Genomic DNA, 21,048 nt, shown 5'->3' with positions numbered 1-21,048 from the left:
TCAATTCTCATATAAAAAACACAATGAAATGGAAACAGCAGGAATTTGGAGTAAGAGATATAGGACAGAATTTTAGTTGTTCCACTTTTAACTCTGTAATGCGAAATAATAAAATTCTATGGAAATTAGTTTTTCCCATCTATACATTTATAGGATTCGTCTTTATTACTTTAAAACAACTGTTATAAAAATATTTTCCATAAATTGCTGCTGTGTAGTAAGAACAATGGAAATTATGAATTTTCTTTAAGGATCGTTATAACTCTCTCTCAAAGCTGTGTTGACAAAGGATGGTTTCTTCCTTTCCTAGAAACTTGGTGAGCGTTGGACAGCGGTGTGCCGCTGGACTGAAGAACGCTGGAATCGGTTACAAGAAATCAATATATTATGGCAGGAATTACTGGAAGAACAGGTATGAAGCTGTTATCCATAAGGGGCAAAATAAATAGTGAAAAGTAATCCATCTTTTATCGTAGCATTAGAATGAAGTTGCCTTGTTTACTTTTCTTTGAAAGGAAAATATATAAATAATGGTTATTTTTAAAAATCAGGTTTCTATCCATTTTATAACTAACCATGAGGCTTTTTCATGGAGATTATGTTATATAGTTCAATTATAATAATACTTAATCTGATCTGTGTTCATTATTAGCATATACTACTTTATTTTTCCAATATACTATTAGAAATGCTACTTTCATGATTTGTTTGACATTATAATTATTATTGGATTTATGTTGGGTAATTTTATTTAAATTTGTATCTCAGTACAAATCACTCAGTAAATAAGGAATAAATGAATCCACTCAATACATTGCGCACTTCAGATCACACATTATAATTATTATTGGATTTATGTTGGGTAATTTTATTTAAATTTGTATCTCAGTACAAAACACTCAGTAAATAAGGAATAAATGAATCCACTCCATACATTGCGCACTTCAGATCACTAAATCACTCAGTAAATAAGGAATAAATGAATCCACTCAATACATTGCGCACTTCAGATCACAAGAAATTTTCTTTATTTTTAAGTAGGATAAGTACTGAAATTAATGAGAAAATACTACTTAGCAACACCTTTGATTTAATACTCAGTTAAGAGTATATTTTTCCAGTAAGGATGACCACAGCAAATGAAGCTATGACACAAAGATACCACCTTAACTTTTCAATGAGAGTGGTGGCCCTTTGCCCACCATCCATCCTTCCAGAAAAGCAAACATCAAAACAGAATACAAATAAGCAAAGCTTTTCTCCCAATTTGCCAAACAGTTGTGGCTTAGAAAATGAGCAGACACTCTATTCCCACATCTCAGTGTCCATTTTGATTCTTTTAAATGCATTTTATTTTCATTCACAAAAAGCAACTATATTCTCTTCATGGGGAAAAAAGGGTATGATGTTTTGTGGTTTACTGCATATGGTGGCAGATACTCACAGTACATCTTAAAAAGTAGGTTGCAAACTTTGTCCAAATATAAATTGTTAATGACTAACCCCCAATTTTTGCTCATAGTTTTCTTATTAGGAATCACCTAATAGGCCTTATTCTGATTTCTGAAATATTTACATTTCACTTTACAAATATTTACATTTACTTGGAACCTTGTATTCAGGCCAAAGAGTCACATAGAATAGCTAAAATTTTACTTCACTAGTGACAGTAGGACACATTGCCAGAGAAAGCTCTTGTATTATTCTTCTATCAAGTGAAATAATTTATATTTGGAAATAATTTTAATTTAATAATTAAAAAAATATTAAAGATCAAGGGAGTAGCCAGTATTTTGGCCATTTGTATCACTTTAGGTTTATTTTATTTATTTATTTATTATTTTAATTTATCAATATACAGTTGATTTTTGTGTCCCTTTACCAATTCCTCCTTTTCCTCTCTCACTCTACCCTCCCCCGCCAATCAACACCATGTCTGTTCACTTGTCTTGGCAAGTTCAAGGAATTGTTGTGTCACTTTAGGTTTTAACTGACCTTTGAATTGCTTTCTCCTACTGATGTGACATTTAACTATATCTTATTTTGTGGGTGTGCTGTCTGCACTTTCTATCTCGTGCCATAGTTATTATGTGCATATCTTCCTAGCCTTTCTAGATTGAGGAAAAGATCCATATTTGTCCTTCATTTTCCTAATCTTCATTCTTTTTTTTGGTGGAATGTAGAGACAAGGAATGGTTGTTAAATAAATTAAAAAAACAACTGAGAAAAAATTGTTCCTATTGTAAATACAGAACCAAGACTTCTCCTCCCCCCTCCCCCCCCAGCTATATATGAAAAGGGTTTCTGCAGTAGATACTACATTTGGGGAAGAATTATTTCAATGCAGCTATAGTTGTTTTCCATCCCTCCTGTAAGGTTATCTCTATACATTCCTAAATATCTTCTGCTTAAAAAGTGTGCACTGTTGGCCAATGAAGTTTAAATATCTTTATATTAGCGTTGAACCATCCTCAGACTTCCTCCTTTAGTCATAATTGCTGTTGAACCTTGAACATTAGTGTGGCTTTCCTGCGTGACACCATGGAACGACTGTTGGTTTTAGACTGAGAGTCCTTGATCCAGCAATGCCATTAACCAGCCAAGTGATCTTGCACATGTAACTTGACTTGTGTGTCCTTCCTCTCTAAAATGAGAGGCTGGGACAAGATAATCTCTTGGCCTCTTCCTACCTCTAGAGAGTTATAATGTGATTCTTTTGGAAACTTGGGTAGTTGGATTTAGTCTTTTCCATCCACCCACCTCCCTGAGAATTAGGTTTAGTTACTCAGGGGCTAATGTCAGGTTGATCTGTTGCAAATCTGAGAAGGGTAATATTTTAAAGGAAGGTGTCTTTCTGGGTCTTTTGTGCTTCAGAGTTAGGTGTTTGAAGTCCTTCTTATCCCCAGGTAAGGGGTGGGATCTCTAATGAAATAAAAGTTTGAGAGTTGAGAACTTGATCGAATTGAATTACTGAATGATTCCCCAGATATATTTCCAACTTTTGTTATTACTTGTAGTGTTTGTTGAAAGCTTGGCTAACCGAAAAAGAAGAGGCTTTAAATAAAGTCCAGACAAGTGACTTCAAAGACCAAAAGGAACTAAGTGTCAGTGTTCGACGCTTGGCTGTAAGTGATGTCAATGTCAGTGTCTGTCTTGTAAGCCTATGTCTTGTGTTTTATACCCCTGGTTAATACAATTTAGTGAGTCCTGATTATAACTCATTACCCAACACTAGAATGCTGCTATGCAGTGATCTGAAACCAGGAGTCCTATGTTTTATTTTAGTGAACTGCATAGCATGTAAATTTTACTATGAAGTATACATGTTTACATTTCCTGACTGGGGAACAGGAAGATAGAAGTCCTGTTGAGAGAAAATCATCTAACAAACATCTGAAATACTAGATTTTGAAGGAAGACATGGAAATGAAGCGCCAAACGTTGGATCAGCTGAGTGAGATTGGCCAGGATGTGGGTCAGTTACTTGATAATCCCAAAGTATCTAAGAAGATCAACAGTGACTCAGAGGAACTGACACAGAGGTGGGATTCTTTGGTTCAGAGACTAGAAGATTCCTCCAACCAGGTACCATTTGATTTGATAGTATGTTATGCCATTAAGTGAAAATTTAAATTTAAATGTTCAGGTTACTTTTAGTTTTTATGAAACAAAAGTGTAGTAGGTAAACTAAAAAGTTGGTTCTTTATGCCTAATGAAAAATCGACATGTGAAAATCTTCAGTTTTCTAAAGTAAATTTTAGTAAGTCTTCAAAAAACTTAATATCCGATAATTTAATTTATAGTAACTGGTAACACTTATGTGTTCAATCATGTGAAAATCTTCAGTTTTCTAAAGTAAATTTTAGTAAGTCTTCAAAAAACTTAATATCCAATAATTTAATTTATAGTAACTGGTAACACTTATGTGTTCAATAGTAACCTTAAAATCTTAAATCTTAAATAATCTTATTAATGTTAAAAGTATTTTAGTGAATTGATCAAAAATAAAACTTTGGTTTGTACATGAATGTTCATAGCAGCACTATTCACAATAGGCAAAAAGTGGAACAACCCAAATGCCCACCAATGGATGAGTGGATAAAAAATGTGGTATATCCATTCAATGCAATATTACTTGGCAATAAAAAAATACTTCATCAAATATTGACATATGCTACAACGTGGTGGTGAACCTTGAAAATATTAACTAAGTAAAAGAAACCAGTCAGGAGACTATATGCATTATGACTTCATTTATATGAAATGTTCAGAATAGGCAAATCTACAGAGACAGAAAGATTAGTGGTTGTCAGGGTTTGGGGGAATAGGGAATTGAGGAGTGACTATTAATGGGTATGGTGTTTGTTTTGGGGGTGTTAAAACTGTTCTGGAGTTATAAAGGGGATGGTTGCACAACTCTGAATATACTAATAACCATTGAATTGTACATTTTCAAAGGGAGAACTTTATGGCATGTGAATTACATCTCAATATAGCTATTATAAAAAATGAAAACTTCGGATAACTTATATTGTAGGTGACTCAGGCTGTAGCAAAGCTGGGGATGTCTCAGATTCCTCAGAAGGATCTTTTGGAGACGGTTCGTGTAAGAGAACAAGTAACTACAAAAAAGTCTAAGCAGGAGCTGCGTCCACCTCCTCCGCCAAAAAAGAGACAGATCCATGTGGATATGGAAGCTAAGAAAAAGTGAGAACAGAAATCTTCCAAACCCATTACTGCACATAATGTAGTTGATGCTTGTTACTTTTTTTGTACTAATAACTAATCATATGCGAATTTAGATATATTGTTATGAAAATTCGACTACTGAACCACTCAGTGCCCCCGAGTCTTGTGAATATTCTACTTCACACTAGCTAAGCATCTAAATTGGTCTTGGATGATTTTATTTATTCTGTGCTTAATTTGGAGAACCACGTGGCAGAACCTTTCTTCTTCCTTCTCACCATTTACCTTGGAGCATGACTCCTCATTTATTCTTTCTTTCACGGTTCACAACTCTCACAATTTTGCTTCAGGTAGGTGTCCCTATTCTTTGTGAATCTCCTTCCTCCTCTCACTATTAAAAAATACTTGACTCAGGGAAATAATTTTTTTTTTAGTCTCCTTTTTTCTTCCTATTTTCCTCTCATTTTTTTCATGTTTCCTTATTTCCTTTGTTAATTACTGTGTCAGATTCCTTAATAGATTTTCCATGTTTGCTTAAAGATCCATCTTTGGCATAAAATGTCTCTTTTCATTTTTTTGACTCAAAACTCCGGATCTTTGTAAGGAGAATAATCACAGCTGACATATATTGAGCCTTTACTGATGTCAGAGTCTATTAAACTACACTCTGTCCCAGGAGCTGTACCTTACATGCACTATATCAATTAATCCTGAAAAGAGCCTTGGAACAGTACTATTTTTCTCCCCCTTTCATAGTAGAATCTCAGTGCTTGGGTAAATGGGCAATTATTTGGGGACTGGATACAAATGACATGTTTTCCTTAATTTAACTTTTGTTAGACAAAGCAGGAATCCTATTTTACCAAATAATTTTCATTTTGATAACAAGGCTGTGCTTCTGGCTCCTACTGGCATTTCCTTGAAGGACCAGTGTACCTCTGCATTGCAGATAGCAGTTTTGGAACTTTTACTTTTGGAGCCAGGGCAGCACAGGAGGAAGGTTCTTCAGATGCTAATATTGGCATAGATCCTGCATTTCCTCAGTGCATACTGCCTGCCAGGTATATCTGGCAGTGTGTCTCTCCAGTGCTGACTTTCTGCATTTGGAAGCATGGGAAGATGTAAAAAACTAGGATTCATAACGGTGAAATCTTAATTAAACATGACTGTATTGTGTAGGGTGCTTTTTCTGTTGCAAGAAACAGAATACTACATTCAACATGACTTAAATAATGAGGTCATTGACTACCTCACATGACAAGAAGTCCAGAGGGAGGGCTTCTGTAACAGGAGGGTGTGGCTCAGCAGCCCTCCATCTGGAGTCCCTGCTGTCCTTGGTATGTTGGTTTCACCGTCAGCCTTGTCTTCTTGGCAAATATTTCCCTGGTCTGACTGGCCATGATTCAGTCTCTTGTTCATGTCCTGAGTGCATGGGAGGTTGGAACCATCTGGGCTTCTCTGTCTCTGTAGTTGTATTTTGGGGTGCTCGGACAGCAGGGAAGAAGTGTGGAGGGGGATGTCTGTTGGGTGGGCAACCAGCCGCAAGGGCCATAATCATCAACTCCACAATTTGATTTATCAACACGTCCCTTTAGTTAATTCCTGGAGAAACAGAGGCTTGAGCGTGTCCAGTTTATGACAGTAGAAGGCAGTTAAACCTCAGTATTAGAAAGGTTATTTTTATGTTTTTATGCCCAGTCAAATTCTGCTTCCTCTAGTCTGCCCACGTGGGCTGGTTCTTCTTTCTGGAGCAATATAGAGCCACATGGCCCCTCTTCAATACGTTACCTCTTCGGTATTTGAAGATAGCTTTTGTATGCCAGTTTCCATTGTCCTAAGGTCCAGAGTGTCCTTAACCATTCCTAGTGTGGCATCGTTTCCAGACCTTTTTGTATTTTCAGTCTACTGTAGAAACCACTATTACTAGTTTGTCTTAAAATGGACTGCCGAGCAGTTGTGAGCCGTAAGTGACTGATTAAGGCACTGCCTAGTTTACTGTAATAGTATATGCTGTAAAACTGGCAGCTTATTTCCCCTTCTCTTGGTGCTGCTGGTGGTTGTTTTTACCAGGTCAGGGTACAGCAGGACAGTCATTTCCTATAATCGGGATATCTTGTTCATATTGAGGGCAGTAATGGACTGAGTCTCCAAGGTCATTTTACATGTGTGATCTTTGGATGCCCTCCTCTTCTCTGAAAGGTTAAATAAGAATTGCCTGTTAAGATGACAGGAGGAATGTGCCACTGTCTGAATGACACTTTGACTCTTGGTTATTTACATAAAGCATCACAAAATCCATTACATATTACAAGGAAAACTTACCTTGATGAAAAGACAAATATTCATAATTCACTAGAAACACTTTCAGCAGTTTCCCATAAGATTCAGCAACAGCCTGTCCTGCTGCATAAAGTACTGGGAAGCTCTGTGGGTAGGGACTGGTTAAGAAGACAGACTCCCTTGCTTTGAATCTCAGCTCTACCATTTATTAGCTTTATGACGTGGGGCAATTATTTCATATATACCTCTGTGAGCTCAATTCCTTCCTCTCTAAAAGGGGTAATGGTAGTCTATACTTCATATACTCTTCAGGTGTTGGTGAGGATTCCTTGAGTTGATAACACTCATAAGACACTTAGAAGAGGGCCTGGCAGAGGGCCACCATCAGTGATTGTTCCTCCTCTTGCTCTGCCCTGCCTTCTCGACACCTCTCAGGCCATCTGCTCTCCATCCTTCCCACTGTCACTAAGTTCTGGCTCCTGTACCACCACAGCATTTTCTCTATGCTTGTCTCTCTTTAATTCCTTCTCCCCAGCAAACACTAAAGTGTGAATAAATCAGGTCTGTTCTGTCCTTAAAACCCTTTGCTGGCTCTCCATTGCCTTTTAATTAAGTACAAACCCCTTAAATATGTCCTTCACGGCCTTCTAGTGACTGGTCTTGGCCACATTGTCAATTGTCCCTCCCTGCATGAACTCACTATTCCAGACGCTCCTAAATACTTGCACTTTGCAAAATGTGATTCCCACTTTCTTTGTTCTCCCTTTGCAAGGGTGGCTCCTAAACATGATGCTGTTGCTCTGCTCTAGGAAGCCATCTCTTCCCTGTCTGCGCTAGGAGCCATTCCTGTGAGTTCTTGGAACTGGCACCTGAAAAATCACTTTATTACTGCCTGTTACTTTCCATTGCTTACTAGACTGGAAGCTCCTTGAGGGCTGAGATTTGTATCTGATTCATCTTCCTATCAAGAGCCTAGCCCAGTGCCTGGCATATAGTAAGGCTCAATAATTACGTACTGAGCAAAAGAAGGCCTTAACTTTAGTAATATCTGTATTTGTTCTTTTCTATTATTGTCTAACCAAATCTGGTTTTCATTATGTACAAGAGTTTATAAAAATACAAATGATTTCTTATAAAGTTAAAATTTTTTTTAATATATAAAGTATAAAATTATTTTATTTTATTTTCATCAATTATTTATTAACATTATAACACTATTACTCTTTTCATACTTGTAATTGTAAATGTATGATCTTATTTTGCATGGTTACTATGTTTGTGGGTTTCTGTTTTTGGGTTGTGTTTAAAAGCACATGCTTAATGGGCATTTCGGTTCCTCTTTGTGGAGCCAAGTGAAACAATAGAAGAAAAATGACAAACGATGACATCTGAATCTTAAATCAGGTTTGATGCTGTAAGTGCAGAGCTGTTGAACTGGATTTTGAAATCAAAGACTGCCATTCAGACCACAGAGATAAAAGAGTATAAGAAGATGCAAGAGACTTCAGAAATGAAAAAAAAGTTGAAGGTAAAAATATAAAAAAAAAATCTAAGTGAACAAAATATTTCATCAGGCTAGATTTGCTGTTTGAGTGAAGATGTGATGAGATCCAAAAGCTTCCTCCTTAAGATAGAGGTAGCCATAGGGAAGCTTTTAGAACATTGTAGTAAAGTTTGAATCTGTTCATGCTAGCTACTCTCATATCTCCATGGGGGGAGGGTTTTTTTTCTTCTTTTCTCCTCAAGCATTGAGGTGTGCAGTAAGGAAACCTTCCTGAGGGGATCCAGTTATTATTACTATTTTTTAGCTACTGTAGAGCTACCTCAATCTGGTACCTAATAACTTATGATTTTATGTAAACATTATGCCAATGATGCCTTTGCCTTCTGAATACAATGAATTATTTCATTTCTCAAAATTTCATTTAAATTTAAAAAAAGACACAATTTAAAAAAGTAAATACTATTAAAATGTATGAGATACGTTAGCTCTGTGACTTCGTGCTCTCGTGTGTTGCTGAAAAATGTGCTGAGGGTTTGGTGCTCTTTTATGTCGTGCGTGTTCGTTAAATCCCTCCACACATCCCTCCATTCACTATTTGGGCACCTAGTGCCATTCTGTAACGTCTTCTGTATCAGCAATGGAGTTTGCTTTTAGAAAACAATATGTGTGTCTCTGCAAGTCAGGAAGTGGTAGGTAGCAGCAACTGAGAAGCACCCAGGATTGCAGTTGTCTCTGTATGTGGTGAAGTGCAGAGGGTGAAGTGGCACTGAGCTGGAACTTGAAGGAGGGTGCTCAGGGCACACCAGGCACAGGGAGCCCTTGAGCAGGGGCATGGAAGTGGGCAAGTGTGTTGTGATTGCTGGAGCAAACGCTTGGTTTTGTTGAGGCTAGGTGTGTGTGTAGAAGAAGTAGAGAGTAAGTTGGAGAGTTGGTTTGAGGCCAGACCTTGGCTGACTTTGAATGTTTGAATGAGACTAATTTCTGCCTTATCATTCCATTGTCACGGACCTTACTCGGGTCATCATTAACAGTTTGGTTTCCAAATTCAAAGCATGCATTTCTGTTCTCATCAGACCGGCTCCTTCCATTTGCCACTGCGTAGCCTTCCCTCCTTCTCAAATTCTCACAGCCCTAGGCTTCTGTGACCAGATGATCTTTCTCAAATATAGATCCAATCAGGCAGCTCCCGTGCTTGCAATCCACTGATGGCTTCCCATTGCCATGGGGTAAGATCTAAGAGCCCCAGCGCCCCAGCATACAAGGGCCTTCCAGACGACACTCTTCTTTCCTTCTAAACACAGCCTCATCACCTGTCATTCTGCCACATGTGCCGTGAGCTCCAGCCCTCCTGAGTCCTGCTCTTTCCTCACTTTCCTGCCTTTACTCAGTGCTCTTTTCCATGCCTAGAATGGCCCTCTATTAACCTTTCTTGCTGTGTGGCTGAAATGCCCTCTTCTCCAGTAAGCCAACTTTAGGCTCACTAGAAGGAGTAAAGACTTCCATATTGCTTTGGCTATACCTCTGTGAAAGCCCTTATTGCATTTCTGACTTTACTTTTATATGCCTGCCTGTGAGTGCTTAGAAACCAAGGATAAGTTTCCATTGCACCCTGCATTTTCAGCACTTGGAAAAGTACTTGGCTCATGGAAAGAGGGTGTGTTGATGTGGCAGGGGCAATGGGGAAGGCCATTGAGCTGGGAGCACTGTTATCAGAGCCCTCCGCACAGAGTTGGGAGAGCCAGACGTGAGGCCTGTGTTACATCATTTCACATGCTTCTTGCAGTTCTGAAAGACCAATAAATGATAATAATGCTCTTGAACAACCCAATTCTCAAAGGTATTCAAGTGGCACAGAATTTAGAAGTAACTCAATCTTCATGGAACAAGTCCCACAAAATACTGATTAAGACAAAATTCCATCCTATGATTCAGGGACAATTTTTCTGGCAGAAACTGTTACTATAATATTCAGGGGGATAAAATAACAGTTGTGTATGTTTATGTAAGGCGTGATTGGCAGTTCCTATCTATTTCATTTAATATTTATCTACAAATTCATTCATTTTGTTGTTTCAGGCAAGTAGTAATAGATGCTAGAGGATTGGGGAAAGATGTAAAATAAAGAAAATTTAATCATTTCCCTAATCCCTAATTTTCTTGTAAATTGGGAAAAGATTAGCTTAATTTTTAGTGAAGGAATACCTTGTTCTAACTGAAAAAATACCTGGGTGGAGAATCCCTCATCTAGACTCCTACCACCATAAGAAATAGCAAAAAATCAGTTTATAAAAAGCAAGTAATCATTTTTCTCATTTGATGGTGACTTTTTGCATTGATCTTTAAACAAAAATAAATGGTGTTTCTTAGAATATTCTGTTAATATTTCTTTATCTGTGAATATAAAAATGATTGTTCAACCTACTCACATTAAAGTTTGTGTGGATCAAAATAGGGTAGCTAAATTTACTTGATCTTGCTTACAGGTAAGGAACTCAGAAGTGGGGTTCTTCTCGGGACTGTTTGGTGGAAATAATAGGTTGCCTAGATGTTTTGATTGTGCTATTATGGATACTATTTGAATAGTTAACTAATATATAAGTATCAGTTGGGGGTAGGGGAGTGGAAGAAATTTCAAATACTGAGTTGTGTGTTCATATGTATGTGTGTCCAGTCCATGATTTTGTTTGTCCCATTCTTACTAGTCCTGGAAAGATTTCATCTTGAGAATATCAAACCTTAGAGATGTAAATGTTAAAATTAAGAGCCACTCATCAAACAAAACGAACAAAATGCTTTAGTTTGGCTTCTAAAACATATAGTCATTATTTAAAAAGTATGTATGAAATGTGCTTGTGGCTGACATTTGCCTTAGACCCTAGACTTAAAATAATGCCAACAAGTTAATATTGAGGCTCAAAATATGTGTATCTCTCTTTCTTGTTAATTAATTTCTGTTCTGTGATCTCTGTCATAGCACATTCAGTTCTTTTGACTCAAATCATTATGTTTATGGTGTGGCACACTCAGGCTTTATGTGTGAGTAGATATCCTGAGTCTACCTAACACTAATTTTAATTAATTCCTCTTGATAGGAGCTCATAATGATAGTATGCATTTTTTTTTCTTATAAAAGAAGCCAAAATTTTGTAGGTGTTGTGAGCATAGTTTGTTTGAATTTACCTTTTCAGATTTATCCACCTCTGGACTGCTGGACGGTTGCCTGGAATTTCATGGTTTTGTATTGTAGTTTTGTATTTCTTGTAGGTAAATTTTGGTTGAAATACCTAAAGAGAATGCGGGAGGGACATTAAACAAAAAAATTTAAAATAATGTCAACATTATATTGAGAAGAAAGTTTGTTATGTTCTTATACTGGGACTTTATTTCCAGGGATTAGGAAAAGAACAAACAGAAAGAATTCCCAGACTGGATGAATTAAACCAAACAGGACAAATCCTTGTGCAGCAAATGGGAAAAGGTGAGACCCTTGATTTTTTAAATAGTTCTTTTATATGGTAGTATCAAATAATATTTACAGTTTGACATATCAAGTATTTGTTTTAACATTCCAACCCTCTTTTTGCTAGAAAATGTTTTTGACATTTTTTTAGCTAGCAGAATTTTTTAAAAAATAAAATATACTGAAGCTGATTTAAAAAAAAAAGATAAAAACAAAGTTGTTCTGCTCATATACAGGGTCAGGGAAACAGAAACCTTGATACCTCAGGAGAGTAGTTAAAATCCACTAGAATAGAAGATTTTCAAACCTTATCCGTCTGGGCTATATATTGGAAATTTTTTTTGCAGGAGCATGGCAAAAGAAAACTTTACTTTGAAAATATTTCAGACATGAAGTTACATTAAGATAAATCCATTAAGAATATTTTAGTTTTGATTGCTTTCAGTGCATTATATTATTTATCGCAGCATTTTGTTATATTTGATAACATGTTACTTGTAGTTGAAATTTTTACTTTTTTTTGCCGTACCTCCCAGTGACTAAGAGAAATCTAAAGATTAATACTTTTGCTATGCAGTTTTGCTAGCTCTCTTTGGTCTAGCTTTGAAAGACTTTTCTTGTATTCCCTAATCCTTATTCTAATAATAATAAGTGCTTTGGAGGTTGCTGTAGCTCTCCTTGAAAAGAGCCGCAGACATCTAAGAATTAGGAATATTAGTTTGACAAGAATTTTCAAAGCAGTGACACTCTATTTTTATTTTTGATTTTTTTATTATGGAAAATGTAACGATATACAAAGCAAATATAATAGTATAACGAACTTCCTTGTACCAGTTACTCACTTCAATAATTGATATTCTGCCATTCTTGAATTAGCTATATTTTTACTCACTCCTTACCCTCTTGATTATCATTATTACTTCTACATATTTTTGGAAGTAAAATATACGTACATTGAAATATACGAAACTTAGCTGTGCTGCTTTAACAAATAGATACCTGTGTAACCTGCATCTACAAATCACTATATAGAAAATTTCCATTCTTCTAGAAAGTTCTCTGGTATTCCTTTCAGATCAATCACCTTCCCCCATCCCTGGAAAAACATTGTTTTTATTTTTTTTGACTTTAGATTATTTTTGCCTCCCACCTTTTAAAAAACATGTCCATTTACTTTATATATGTGCTGAATATGTATATACACACAATATGTAGTGTATTTTCATATTTGTGTCCAGATTATGTCCATTTATTTTGACATTATGCAAATGTATTATTATCAATTCATATCTTATTAGTAAAGGTTAATTTCTTTCTTTAAAAAAAGATGAATAGAGTAGTGTTTCCTTTCAGAATCCTCCCTCGCAGATTTTCTTAGTTATCCTGGGTGTGGGCAGGATAACTGCCTCTTTGAGTATTTACCTGAAGAGACCCAGAGACACACACAAACCATAATTACCCTTGAGATGCTGGTTCTTTCAATGATGATAATAAATTGGGTGTTGAATTTATGTCAGTTACGACCCTAGATTCTTTACTACTATCTGAACATTGTCCACTGGGACTCAGACTTTATCTGTTGTGAATGTGGGGTAAGTTCATGAGTCTATGTACTGAATTTACCCATCTCTATGCCAGCTTTTAGTTAGTTGTGCAGAGTTAGTGAAGACTGATGGTGGAGACCTTATTAGGTGAGAAGCTGGTGAGAAGTAATAGATACAGTGAGAACAGCAGTGAATTGGTGAATGGGTGAACTTGGGTTCTTCTGACCTTTTCTAGTTTCTTGTCCTTGGGTAAGTCTTGGGGTCCATTTGTTTCTGTGCGTTCTTCTCTAGAAAGTGAAGGAATTCATTAGCTGACGATAGCTTTTGCTCAACAAAATCTAACTGTGAAGAGGCAGATCCTGAAAATACATATTTTGGAAATTAAATTCACGTGCAAGTGCCATTTCTGAAAGGTCAAGTGCAACATTGGGTAATACATGATATGTGGCTTTATAAAGGAATGAATTTTGTGACCTAGTGTATAGTTGTCTAATTTCACAGGAAACCTTTTAGATTTTGTATTACAATTTTTTTTAAAGCATTGGTAGAACTAGACATGCATTCATTAGAGCATCATGATTCTGTTTATTTTAAAAGACAGATCCGTTATAAAAATTTTTGAGGGTGGAGTGGGAAGCTAGGAAATGGGCACACTGAACTGAATAGGGTCTGTATGTTCTGAGTTTAATTTTCTCACTTTTTGGGGGTGTCTGCTTTTTGTTAGTGAGGGAATAAAGATACCTTTTTTTCCTCTCCCCTGCTATCTTCTTATTTTATCCATTATTCCAATTTTTCAGTATTGGAATATTTCAGTATTGCATATTACTCGTCTACATGTATTTAGTGCTATTAATCCTACAGTAATTATAAAGCCAGAAATGTTGAACAAAAATGAAAGCATGATTGGGTGACTCTCCTCTTCTTAGTCCCCCAAAGAAATTTGAAATAAATCTTAGAACACAGATAACTAATGTAGAGGAAGTTTTTTACAGAGTGAAACATGGCCCGAGTCTGCCTGGGTAAGGATGTGGATCAAGGATTCAGTTCATTTAAAAAAGCATATCAAGGGCAGGCCCGGTGGCGCACTGGATAGTGCGCCGCTTGGGAAGCGCGGCGGCGCTCCCGTCCGAGGGTTCGGATCCCACGTACGGACCGGTTCCTGCTCACTGGCTGAGCGAGGCGCGGGAGCAACACTGAGGCTTGCGATCCCGTTGCCGGTCCCCGGTCCGGTACGGGGGCAACACTGAGGGTTGCGATCCGTTGCCGGACACGGAAAAAAGACAAAAGACAAAAAAAAAAAAAAAAGCATATCAAATTCTTCAGTGAAACAGATGTTTAAATATCATATCAATGTTTCTCTGAAACCAGTTCTATCAAAAAGCCCACCACAGCCCAGTCTGATAGGTCTTTCCTGCCCGAAGCATTTGACTTAAGTTTTGTGTTATCTCAGAGAGCACAAAATGTTCTTAAAAAAGGAAATAATTTGTTTCATTTGCCTTTCATGGCCGATATACCTGGTTTTCTTGGTTTAGCTTATTTTGTTTCTAGAGATCATCAATAAATACAATAGAGTAGTTGGGCACCTGGATACTGAGGCTTCACTAATTGATGCCCGTTACGGCTGGTGAAGTACCTAAGCCAATGGAAACTTGATGAAGATCCTATGTTTTGTAAACATTTCCCTTGATTTCAATAGTGATAGACTGAAAAGTTTAAAGTCAAGTGAGAGTAAATGGCAGGAATACGTTATATTTTGTCCCTTTTGGATTATTAATTAAATGATGTGCTATTGATTTTGGCTTTTGACTAGTCATCTTCTAAGAGTTGGGTGTTGTATAGAAATAGAAAATTTATGACTCTAGATCTCTGAGAGTTTAACAATTATTTTTAAAGACAATGTACAGTTTTCCTTTTTTAAAATGCAAATTGTGGCTTAATCATTACCTGACATCATTGCAACCAGCAATATCTCAAGCTTAGAGAAGATTTTGGGAGATTTAAATTTTTAGAATGTATTGTGAGACATTGTCCGTGAAATAACTGAAGAAGTTTCTTCGGCTTCCCTAGTACCTGAAATGAATACCTCTTACCAGTGTTCTAAATTAGTAGTGCTAATTTTCCAACTCAGAAATTTTATTTACCAGCTTGATTTTCTTCCTTGTTGAGCATAAATTGCTCTGACATAAAAATGCTGTGGCTGATATTATTATTTCTTAGCCCACCTCGAATAGAAATGACCCTGCAGAAGTACAGCCTGTATCTCCATTGTTTAGATAGTTTGTCGGGAAAGTGGTGATATGTTTTGTTTATGGCTCTCATTAACAGGGATAGCTGAACATGGATTGTGGTGTAAATGTTTTGCCTAGGTCTAATGTTCTATTATCTGCATGATGGTGGACATTGAACTTCAGCAATTGACATGGGTGATATATTCTAATTATGCCACGATGTGTTTGCATTTCTAATTTTCAGTGGACACAGTGTGTTATAGAATTTTTCAAGTTAAATTGTTGGTGGATCATAAGTGACTTTTTGTTTCACATGCCTTTTTTTTTTCAGTTCCAGCTCTCATTACCCTGGATTTTGATTGTGTATGTTTACAAAGCAGAATTGTTTTGTTGCCCTCCTACTCAAATTATAAAAATTTTAAGCCCATCCTTTCAACATGTATGTTCTCCTCCAAATATAAAGATTCCTTTGTGGATTTCCCATACTTTTTCACAGTCATTTTAAAGGATTTGATGGTATTTTATGGTAAGGGAAGAACTATGATAAAACCTGTTGTTATATTATAACTATCATTTCTAGGAACATCCTCTCCCTCTCAAAAATATGAGGCAAACAAAATGATAAGATTCCAGTAATAAAAATAATGGAAAATTTTTTCCAGTGTGTTTATAAAGTGCATAATCTTACCACTGCATCAATATTTTGGTATTTGCTTATCTATGTGCAGTGTGCCCAGTAGGCTTGCTGATGCTTCTTGGGCTTGACTGCTGGCTTAACATTCCTACACTCACCAGGTTGCTTCTCAGCAAAAGGAATTTTTGCCATTCATTTTGCAATTTGGTGCTTCAGTCACCAAAGGCTAGAACTGCCTCTTAGTTTTTCTAGCCAGCTCTTTTTTTCTTATGACAGAGGGTCTACCTTCTGATGTCAGAGCCCCAGACCAATCTAGGCAGTTGATTTTATTTCTCTGGCTCAGATTGTAAGATAGCAGGGTGGTAGGATGCCCAGGATGAAACCACACATTCTATAGAAAAGACCGTGGCCAGAGCTCTATTGATGTGCCTTTGTGATAGCCATACCACTCCTGGACTGCTATTTTAAGACCCCTTCCCTCTTTGGTTGGAGAATTGAAATAAACATTATTATTTTTAAGTGCATCATTATAACTTTTTATTGTGTTAAAAGGGACTTAAGGGAGGGATCGATCATTATATGTGACATTGCCTCCTTATTTTGAATATGTTAGAATGTTTAGAACAAACATAAAACAAGCTTTGTAATAATATATGAAGTGTCTTGCTTATTTTTCATGTCTGCATAGAAGGTCTTTCTACTGAAGAAATAAAAAATGTTCTGGAGAAGGTTTCATCAGAATGGAAGAGTGTATCTCAGCATTTGGAAGATCTGGCAAGAAAGATTCAGCTACAGGAAGATATAAATGCTTATTTTAAGCGGCTTGAGGAGCTTGACAAGATTGTAAAGACAAAGGAGGAGTGGGTAAAACACACTCCCTTTTCTGAATCTCCTCACCAGTCCTTGCCAAGTTTGAAGGATTCCTGTCAGGTAAAGAGCCAACCATCTGGAATATGAAAGAATTCTGTGCCCAGTTCCATGTGAAGGATGGTGTTTCTTGAATCATGAACTTTAAATTAATTCTGCTCTGATAAATGTTTAGTGAGGATGTTCATCTTCAGTCAGTTGTGTGACTGCATTTTCTCTTCCATAGCGGGAATTGACACATTTCCTTGGCCTCCACCCCAAAATTGAAATGGTGCGTGCCAGCTGCTTGGCCCTGACGTCCCATCCTTCTGCCCCAGATTTTGTCCAGCAGGGCTTCGATAGGTTTCTGGACCGCTACCAAGCTGTGCAACGGGATTTAGAGGATTGTCAACAACAACTGGAGAACGGTAAACCCATTCTCTTGGTTTTCTTATTCAATGATGTTAGTATCTCCTTTCTCAGTTTGCCTTCATTTAAAACTTAAACGTAAGACTTCTGGTATACTTGCTTTTTTTTTTTTTTTTTTTTTTTTTTTTTGCATGAGCCTCACTCTGTTTTCCTCTGTGCCTGTATTGTTCAAAGTCTTAAAGTACCTTCAGACTATTTCCAGGATTTACACTGTTTGTAAAAGTCCAGACAACTTTCACATGCTCTAAAATCATGTTAATAGGATATAATGACTTTTAAGGAGTTTTTTTTTTTTTAAAGGAGAAACAGGTGTTCTCTCTTCCTTTGGTGGAGAAGGCCACCTAGTATTCCTAGCCGGACTAAAAAGAAGGATTACTTACTTCTGTTTGCTCAAAATGGTTAAAGTTTTAGTAATACTCTCCTCTCTTTTAAAAGAAATCATGTTCCTCTTTCAGAATCTGAACAATTTTAGAGTTCTTGCTTTTGAAATACACCTAATTTTGGAAAGTGAATTGTTAAAGGTTTCTAACTCTCATTCCTCACATGTTACATTATTTTCTCCTTAGCTGTTGTTTATGTTGGGAATTATGTTGTATTCTTGTTTTGGGTAGTGCATACTAAAAAGCTGTGAGTATAACCACACCCTGCTTCAGCAATCAGAGATTGTGTAATGACTTTAAGAATCTCCATGCGCATGTGTTAGACAAAAGTGTCACGTCGCCTTTCTTCTGGAAAGAGATTTGAACATGTCTTTGTACACTGAATTCAGTTAACCTAAAGTATGAAATGTTTGGGAGTCCCTTTTTCTCAATTTACTGGTACAAACGATGCTTTCATTGTTGTCAAGGATCAGTAGGAAGTTTGCTGCTAGTTGGTTTTTACCTCTTTGTGCTTGAGTGAACTCACTTCCTTTCCAGACACGTGTTACCCCTATGTAATTTTTACATTAGTGACTGAACTGGACACCATTCCAGCTGGCTTTTGCAGTCATTATTTCTCAGAGTACCTGTGACAGCCTGGCTGCAGTATTCCCATATAATGTCCATCACTGTGTGAATGGGTTTGTCTACATGCTTGAGTTCACAGGAAGATCACAGGAAGACTGTTTGAGGGTATCTTTGTTTTTATTCTTTGTATAGCTATTGGGGAAGAGGAGATTATATGGGACAAAAGGAACATTGTTGGCCCATCTTCAGAGAGACATTTCATCATGATGAAATGGAGAAAATTGATAGTGGGTTAGTTAATATTTCAAACATCAACATCCGCAGGAATGAAGTCACTGTCTGACTCTCAGAAATTCCAATACAATGATCTATTTTATTAACTAACAGAGACCCTTTTTAATTTTAATCATGGGGTCTAACTTATTATGTATTGGAATTCACTTAATATATATAAAAGATTAATGGTATATATAATAATATTAGGTTTCTAACATTATTTTCTCAAAGTAAGTATTTTTAAATAAACAGAACTGAAGAGCCGACCTGGACATGCCTATTTAGAAACACTGAAAGCACTGAAAGATATGCTACATGATTCAGAAAATAAGGCCCAGACGTCTCTGACTGTCCTTAATGATCTTGCAAAGGTGGAGAAGGCCCTGCAAGAAAAAAAGGTAACATATATATTTTATGTGTTAGAATTCTAGAGCCATTTCTCCTATCTCATATTACATATTTTGAAATTATTTTTCCATAATTAAAAATAGTCGGGCCCTGCAAGAAAAAAAGGTAACATATATATTTTATGTGTTAGAATTCTAGAGCCATTTCTGCTATCTCATATTACATATTTTGAAATTATTTTTCCATAATTAAAAATAGTCGTCGTATTTGGTCAAAATTGGTCCAAAAGTACCTTATAATTTGAAGGTGAGTTACTGTCATGTAGGACCTCAAATAGAAGATATTTACTAAATATTTTTAACAGAAGAAAAGCATATTTTCTCCTTCTGTTGTCATTAGCCTAAAATTCTCAATCTGTTCATGTCTGCTAAAATGTCTTTAATAAAAGGAACATTGATTGAATTGATATATGGATATATTTTTCTATATTGAATAAAAGAGCTTCCCTGGTCATTTAGCTGAGCAGCCTTACGGCTCTGCAGTGTTTCATCAGATAACAGGCCTTTCATTGAGCTCTGTACGCTTGGCTCGCACTGGTGTGTTGTTCCACTGGTGTGTAGTACTGGAAACATGTTATGTTGCCACACACAGAAACTCATGAAGGGAAAGCTTTAACTTTTTTGATTATGCCTATTTTTTTCATGAGTTTTTCACGATTTTTTTTGGATAAAATGCTTTTTAAAAAGTGCATTGTTGTGCATATTTTTAATCTTTTAGTACTTTTTTTCCAGGCCCTTGATGAAATCCTTGAGAATCAAAAACCTACATTATATAAACTTGCAGAAGAAACAAAGGCTTTGGAGAAAAATGTTCCTCCTGATGTAGAAAAAATACATAAGCAAGACTTTGATGACATCCAAGGAAAGTGGAACAAACTAAAGGTCAAGGTTTCCAGAGATCTGCATTTGCTTGAAGAAATTACCCCCAAACTCAGAACTTTCGAGGTAAATCCAGAGGCCATTAGGAGTTTATGTTTACTACAGGATAAATAGTAATTATCATGGAAAGTCAAATATGTATTATTTGGGTGGTTTGCATTCTTTCTAGTCCCACATTTATTATGTACTTAAGTTGGGATTTATAACGTGTTATAAGAGACATACTTTTATGTGCTGAAGAACACATTTATTTTCCTTTCCCTTCCAGAAAAGGCTTCTTGGTAGAGGTAAACTAGACCTTGAAGATAAGAGAAAGTTGCTTAAAAATGGTCCAATAATGTTTCAGGCAAGGGAGACCTATGTAACATATAGACTAGTAGTTAGATTGTAGTGGTAACTTGGAGTGGTAGAAGTAGCTCAGGCAGTAGCAGTTTGACATTTGGAGTTGAAAATTTGAACGAGGCCATTGTCAGTGTCAGATTGGGAAAGCAAGTAATTCAGAGGACATGAAAATTCAGAAGCAGAATCCTTTCCTACATCTGGAAATGTTGACAGATAAAGCAGTGGTAAAGTTCAAGAGGAAGGTTAAATGTGAGGACACATAAGGAGAAAGTTAATGTCAGCAAAAGTCAATGTCACATTAGAGAGGTAGGATTTTAACATTTTGCCCATGAGAAAGATGGAGAAATGGACTTTCCAGATCGCCTGGATGGAGAATGAACCAATCATACTCTCTTCCTCTGAGACCTCCTGTCCTCCCAGGACCTCTTTACCTTGGTCTTTTTTTTTTTTTTTCCCATTGGCCAAGGATCTTTGCCTTTTTCTTTTATCCCTGCTAATGTATCCGAAGATAGATTTCTAGAACAGTGCCAGGCACAGAGAAAGCACTCAATAAATATTTTTTTTTTTTTTTTTTTTGTCTTTT

General features: G+C 36.5%; 1 protein-coding gene across 1 annotated transcript in view; it reads left to right on the top strand.

Moving 5' to 3' along the window:
• The window catches only part of UTRN (utrophin), a 288,470-nt gene that overhangs the window by 85,994 nt on the left and 181,428 nt on the right, over positions 1 to 21,048 (top strand). The window contains exons 13-22 of the mRNA XM_008581386.1: positions 311 to 412; positions 3,018 to 3,125; positions 3,406 to 3,585; positions 4,538 to 4,707; positions 8,374 to 8,497; positions 11,864 to 11,951; positions 17,028 to 17,269; positions 17,433 to 17,613; positions 19,090 to 19,235; positions 19,977 to 20,189. Of these exons, the coding sequence (XP_008579608.1) occupies positions 311 to 412; positions 3,018 to 3,125; positions 3,406 to 3,585; positions 4,538 to 4,707; positions 8,374 to 8,497; positions 11,864 to 11,951; positions 17,028 to 17,269; positions 17,433 to 17,613; positions 19,090 to 19,235; positions 19,977 to 20,189 (1,554 nt within the window). The remainder of the gene's footprint in view (positions 1 to 310; positions 413 to 3,017; positions 3,126 to 3,405; positions 3,586 to 4,537; positions 4,708 to 8,373; positions 8,498 to 11,863; positions 11,952 to 17,027; positions 17,270 to 17,432; positions 17,614 to 19,089; positions 19,236 to 19,976; positions 20,190 to 21,048) is intronic.

This window comes from Galeopterus variegatus, unplaced genomic scaffold (genome assembly GCF_000696425.1).
Source record: "Galeopterus variegatus unplaced genomic scaffold, G_variegatus-3.0.2 Scaffold2342, whole genome shotgun sequence".
Taxonomy (NCBI): Eukaryota; Metazoa; Chordata; class Mammalia; order Dermoptera; family Cynocephalidae; genus Galeopterus; species Galeopterus variegatus.
This window is presented reverse-complemented; position numbering and strand designations above follow the sequence as displayed.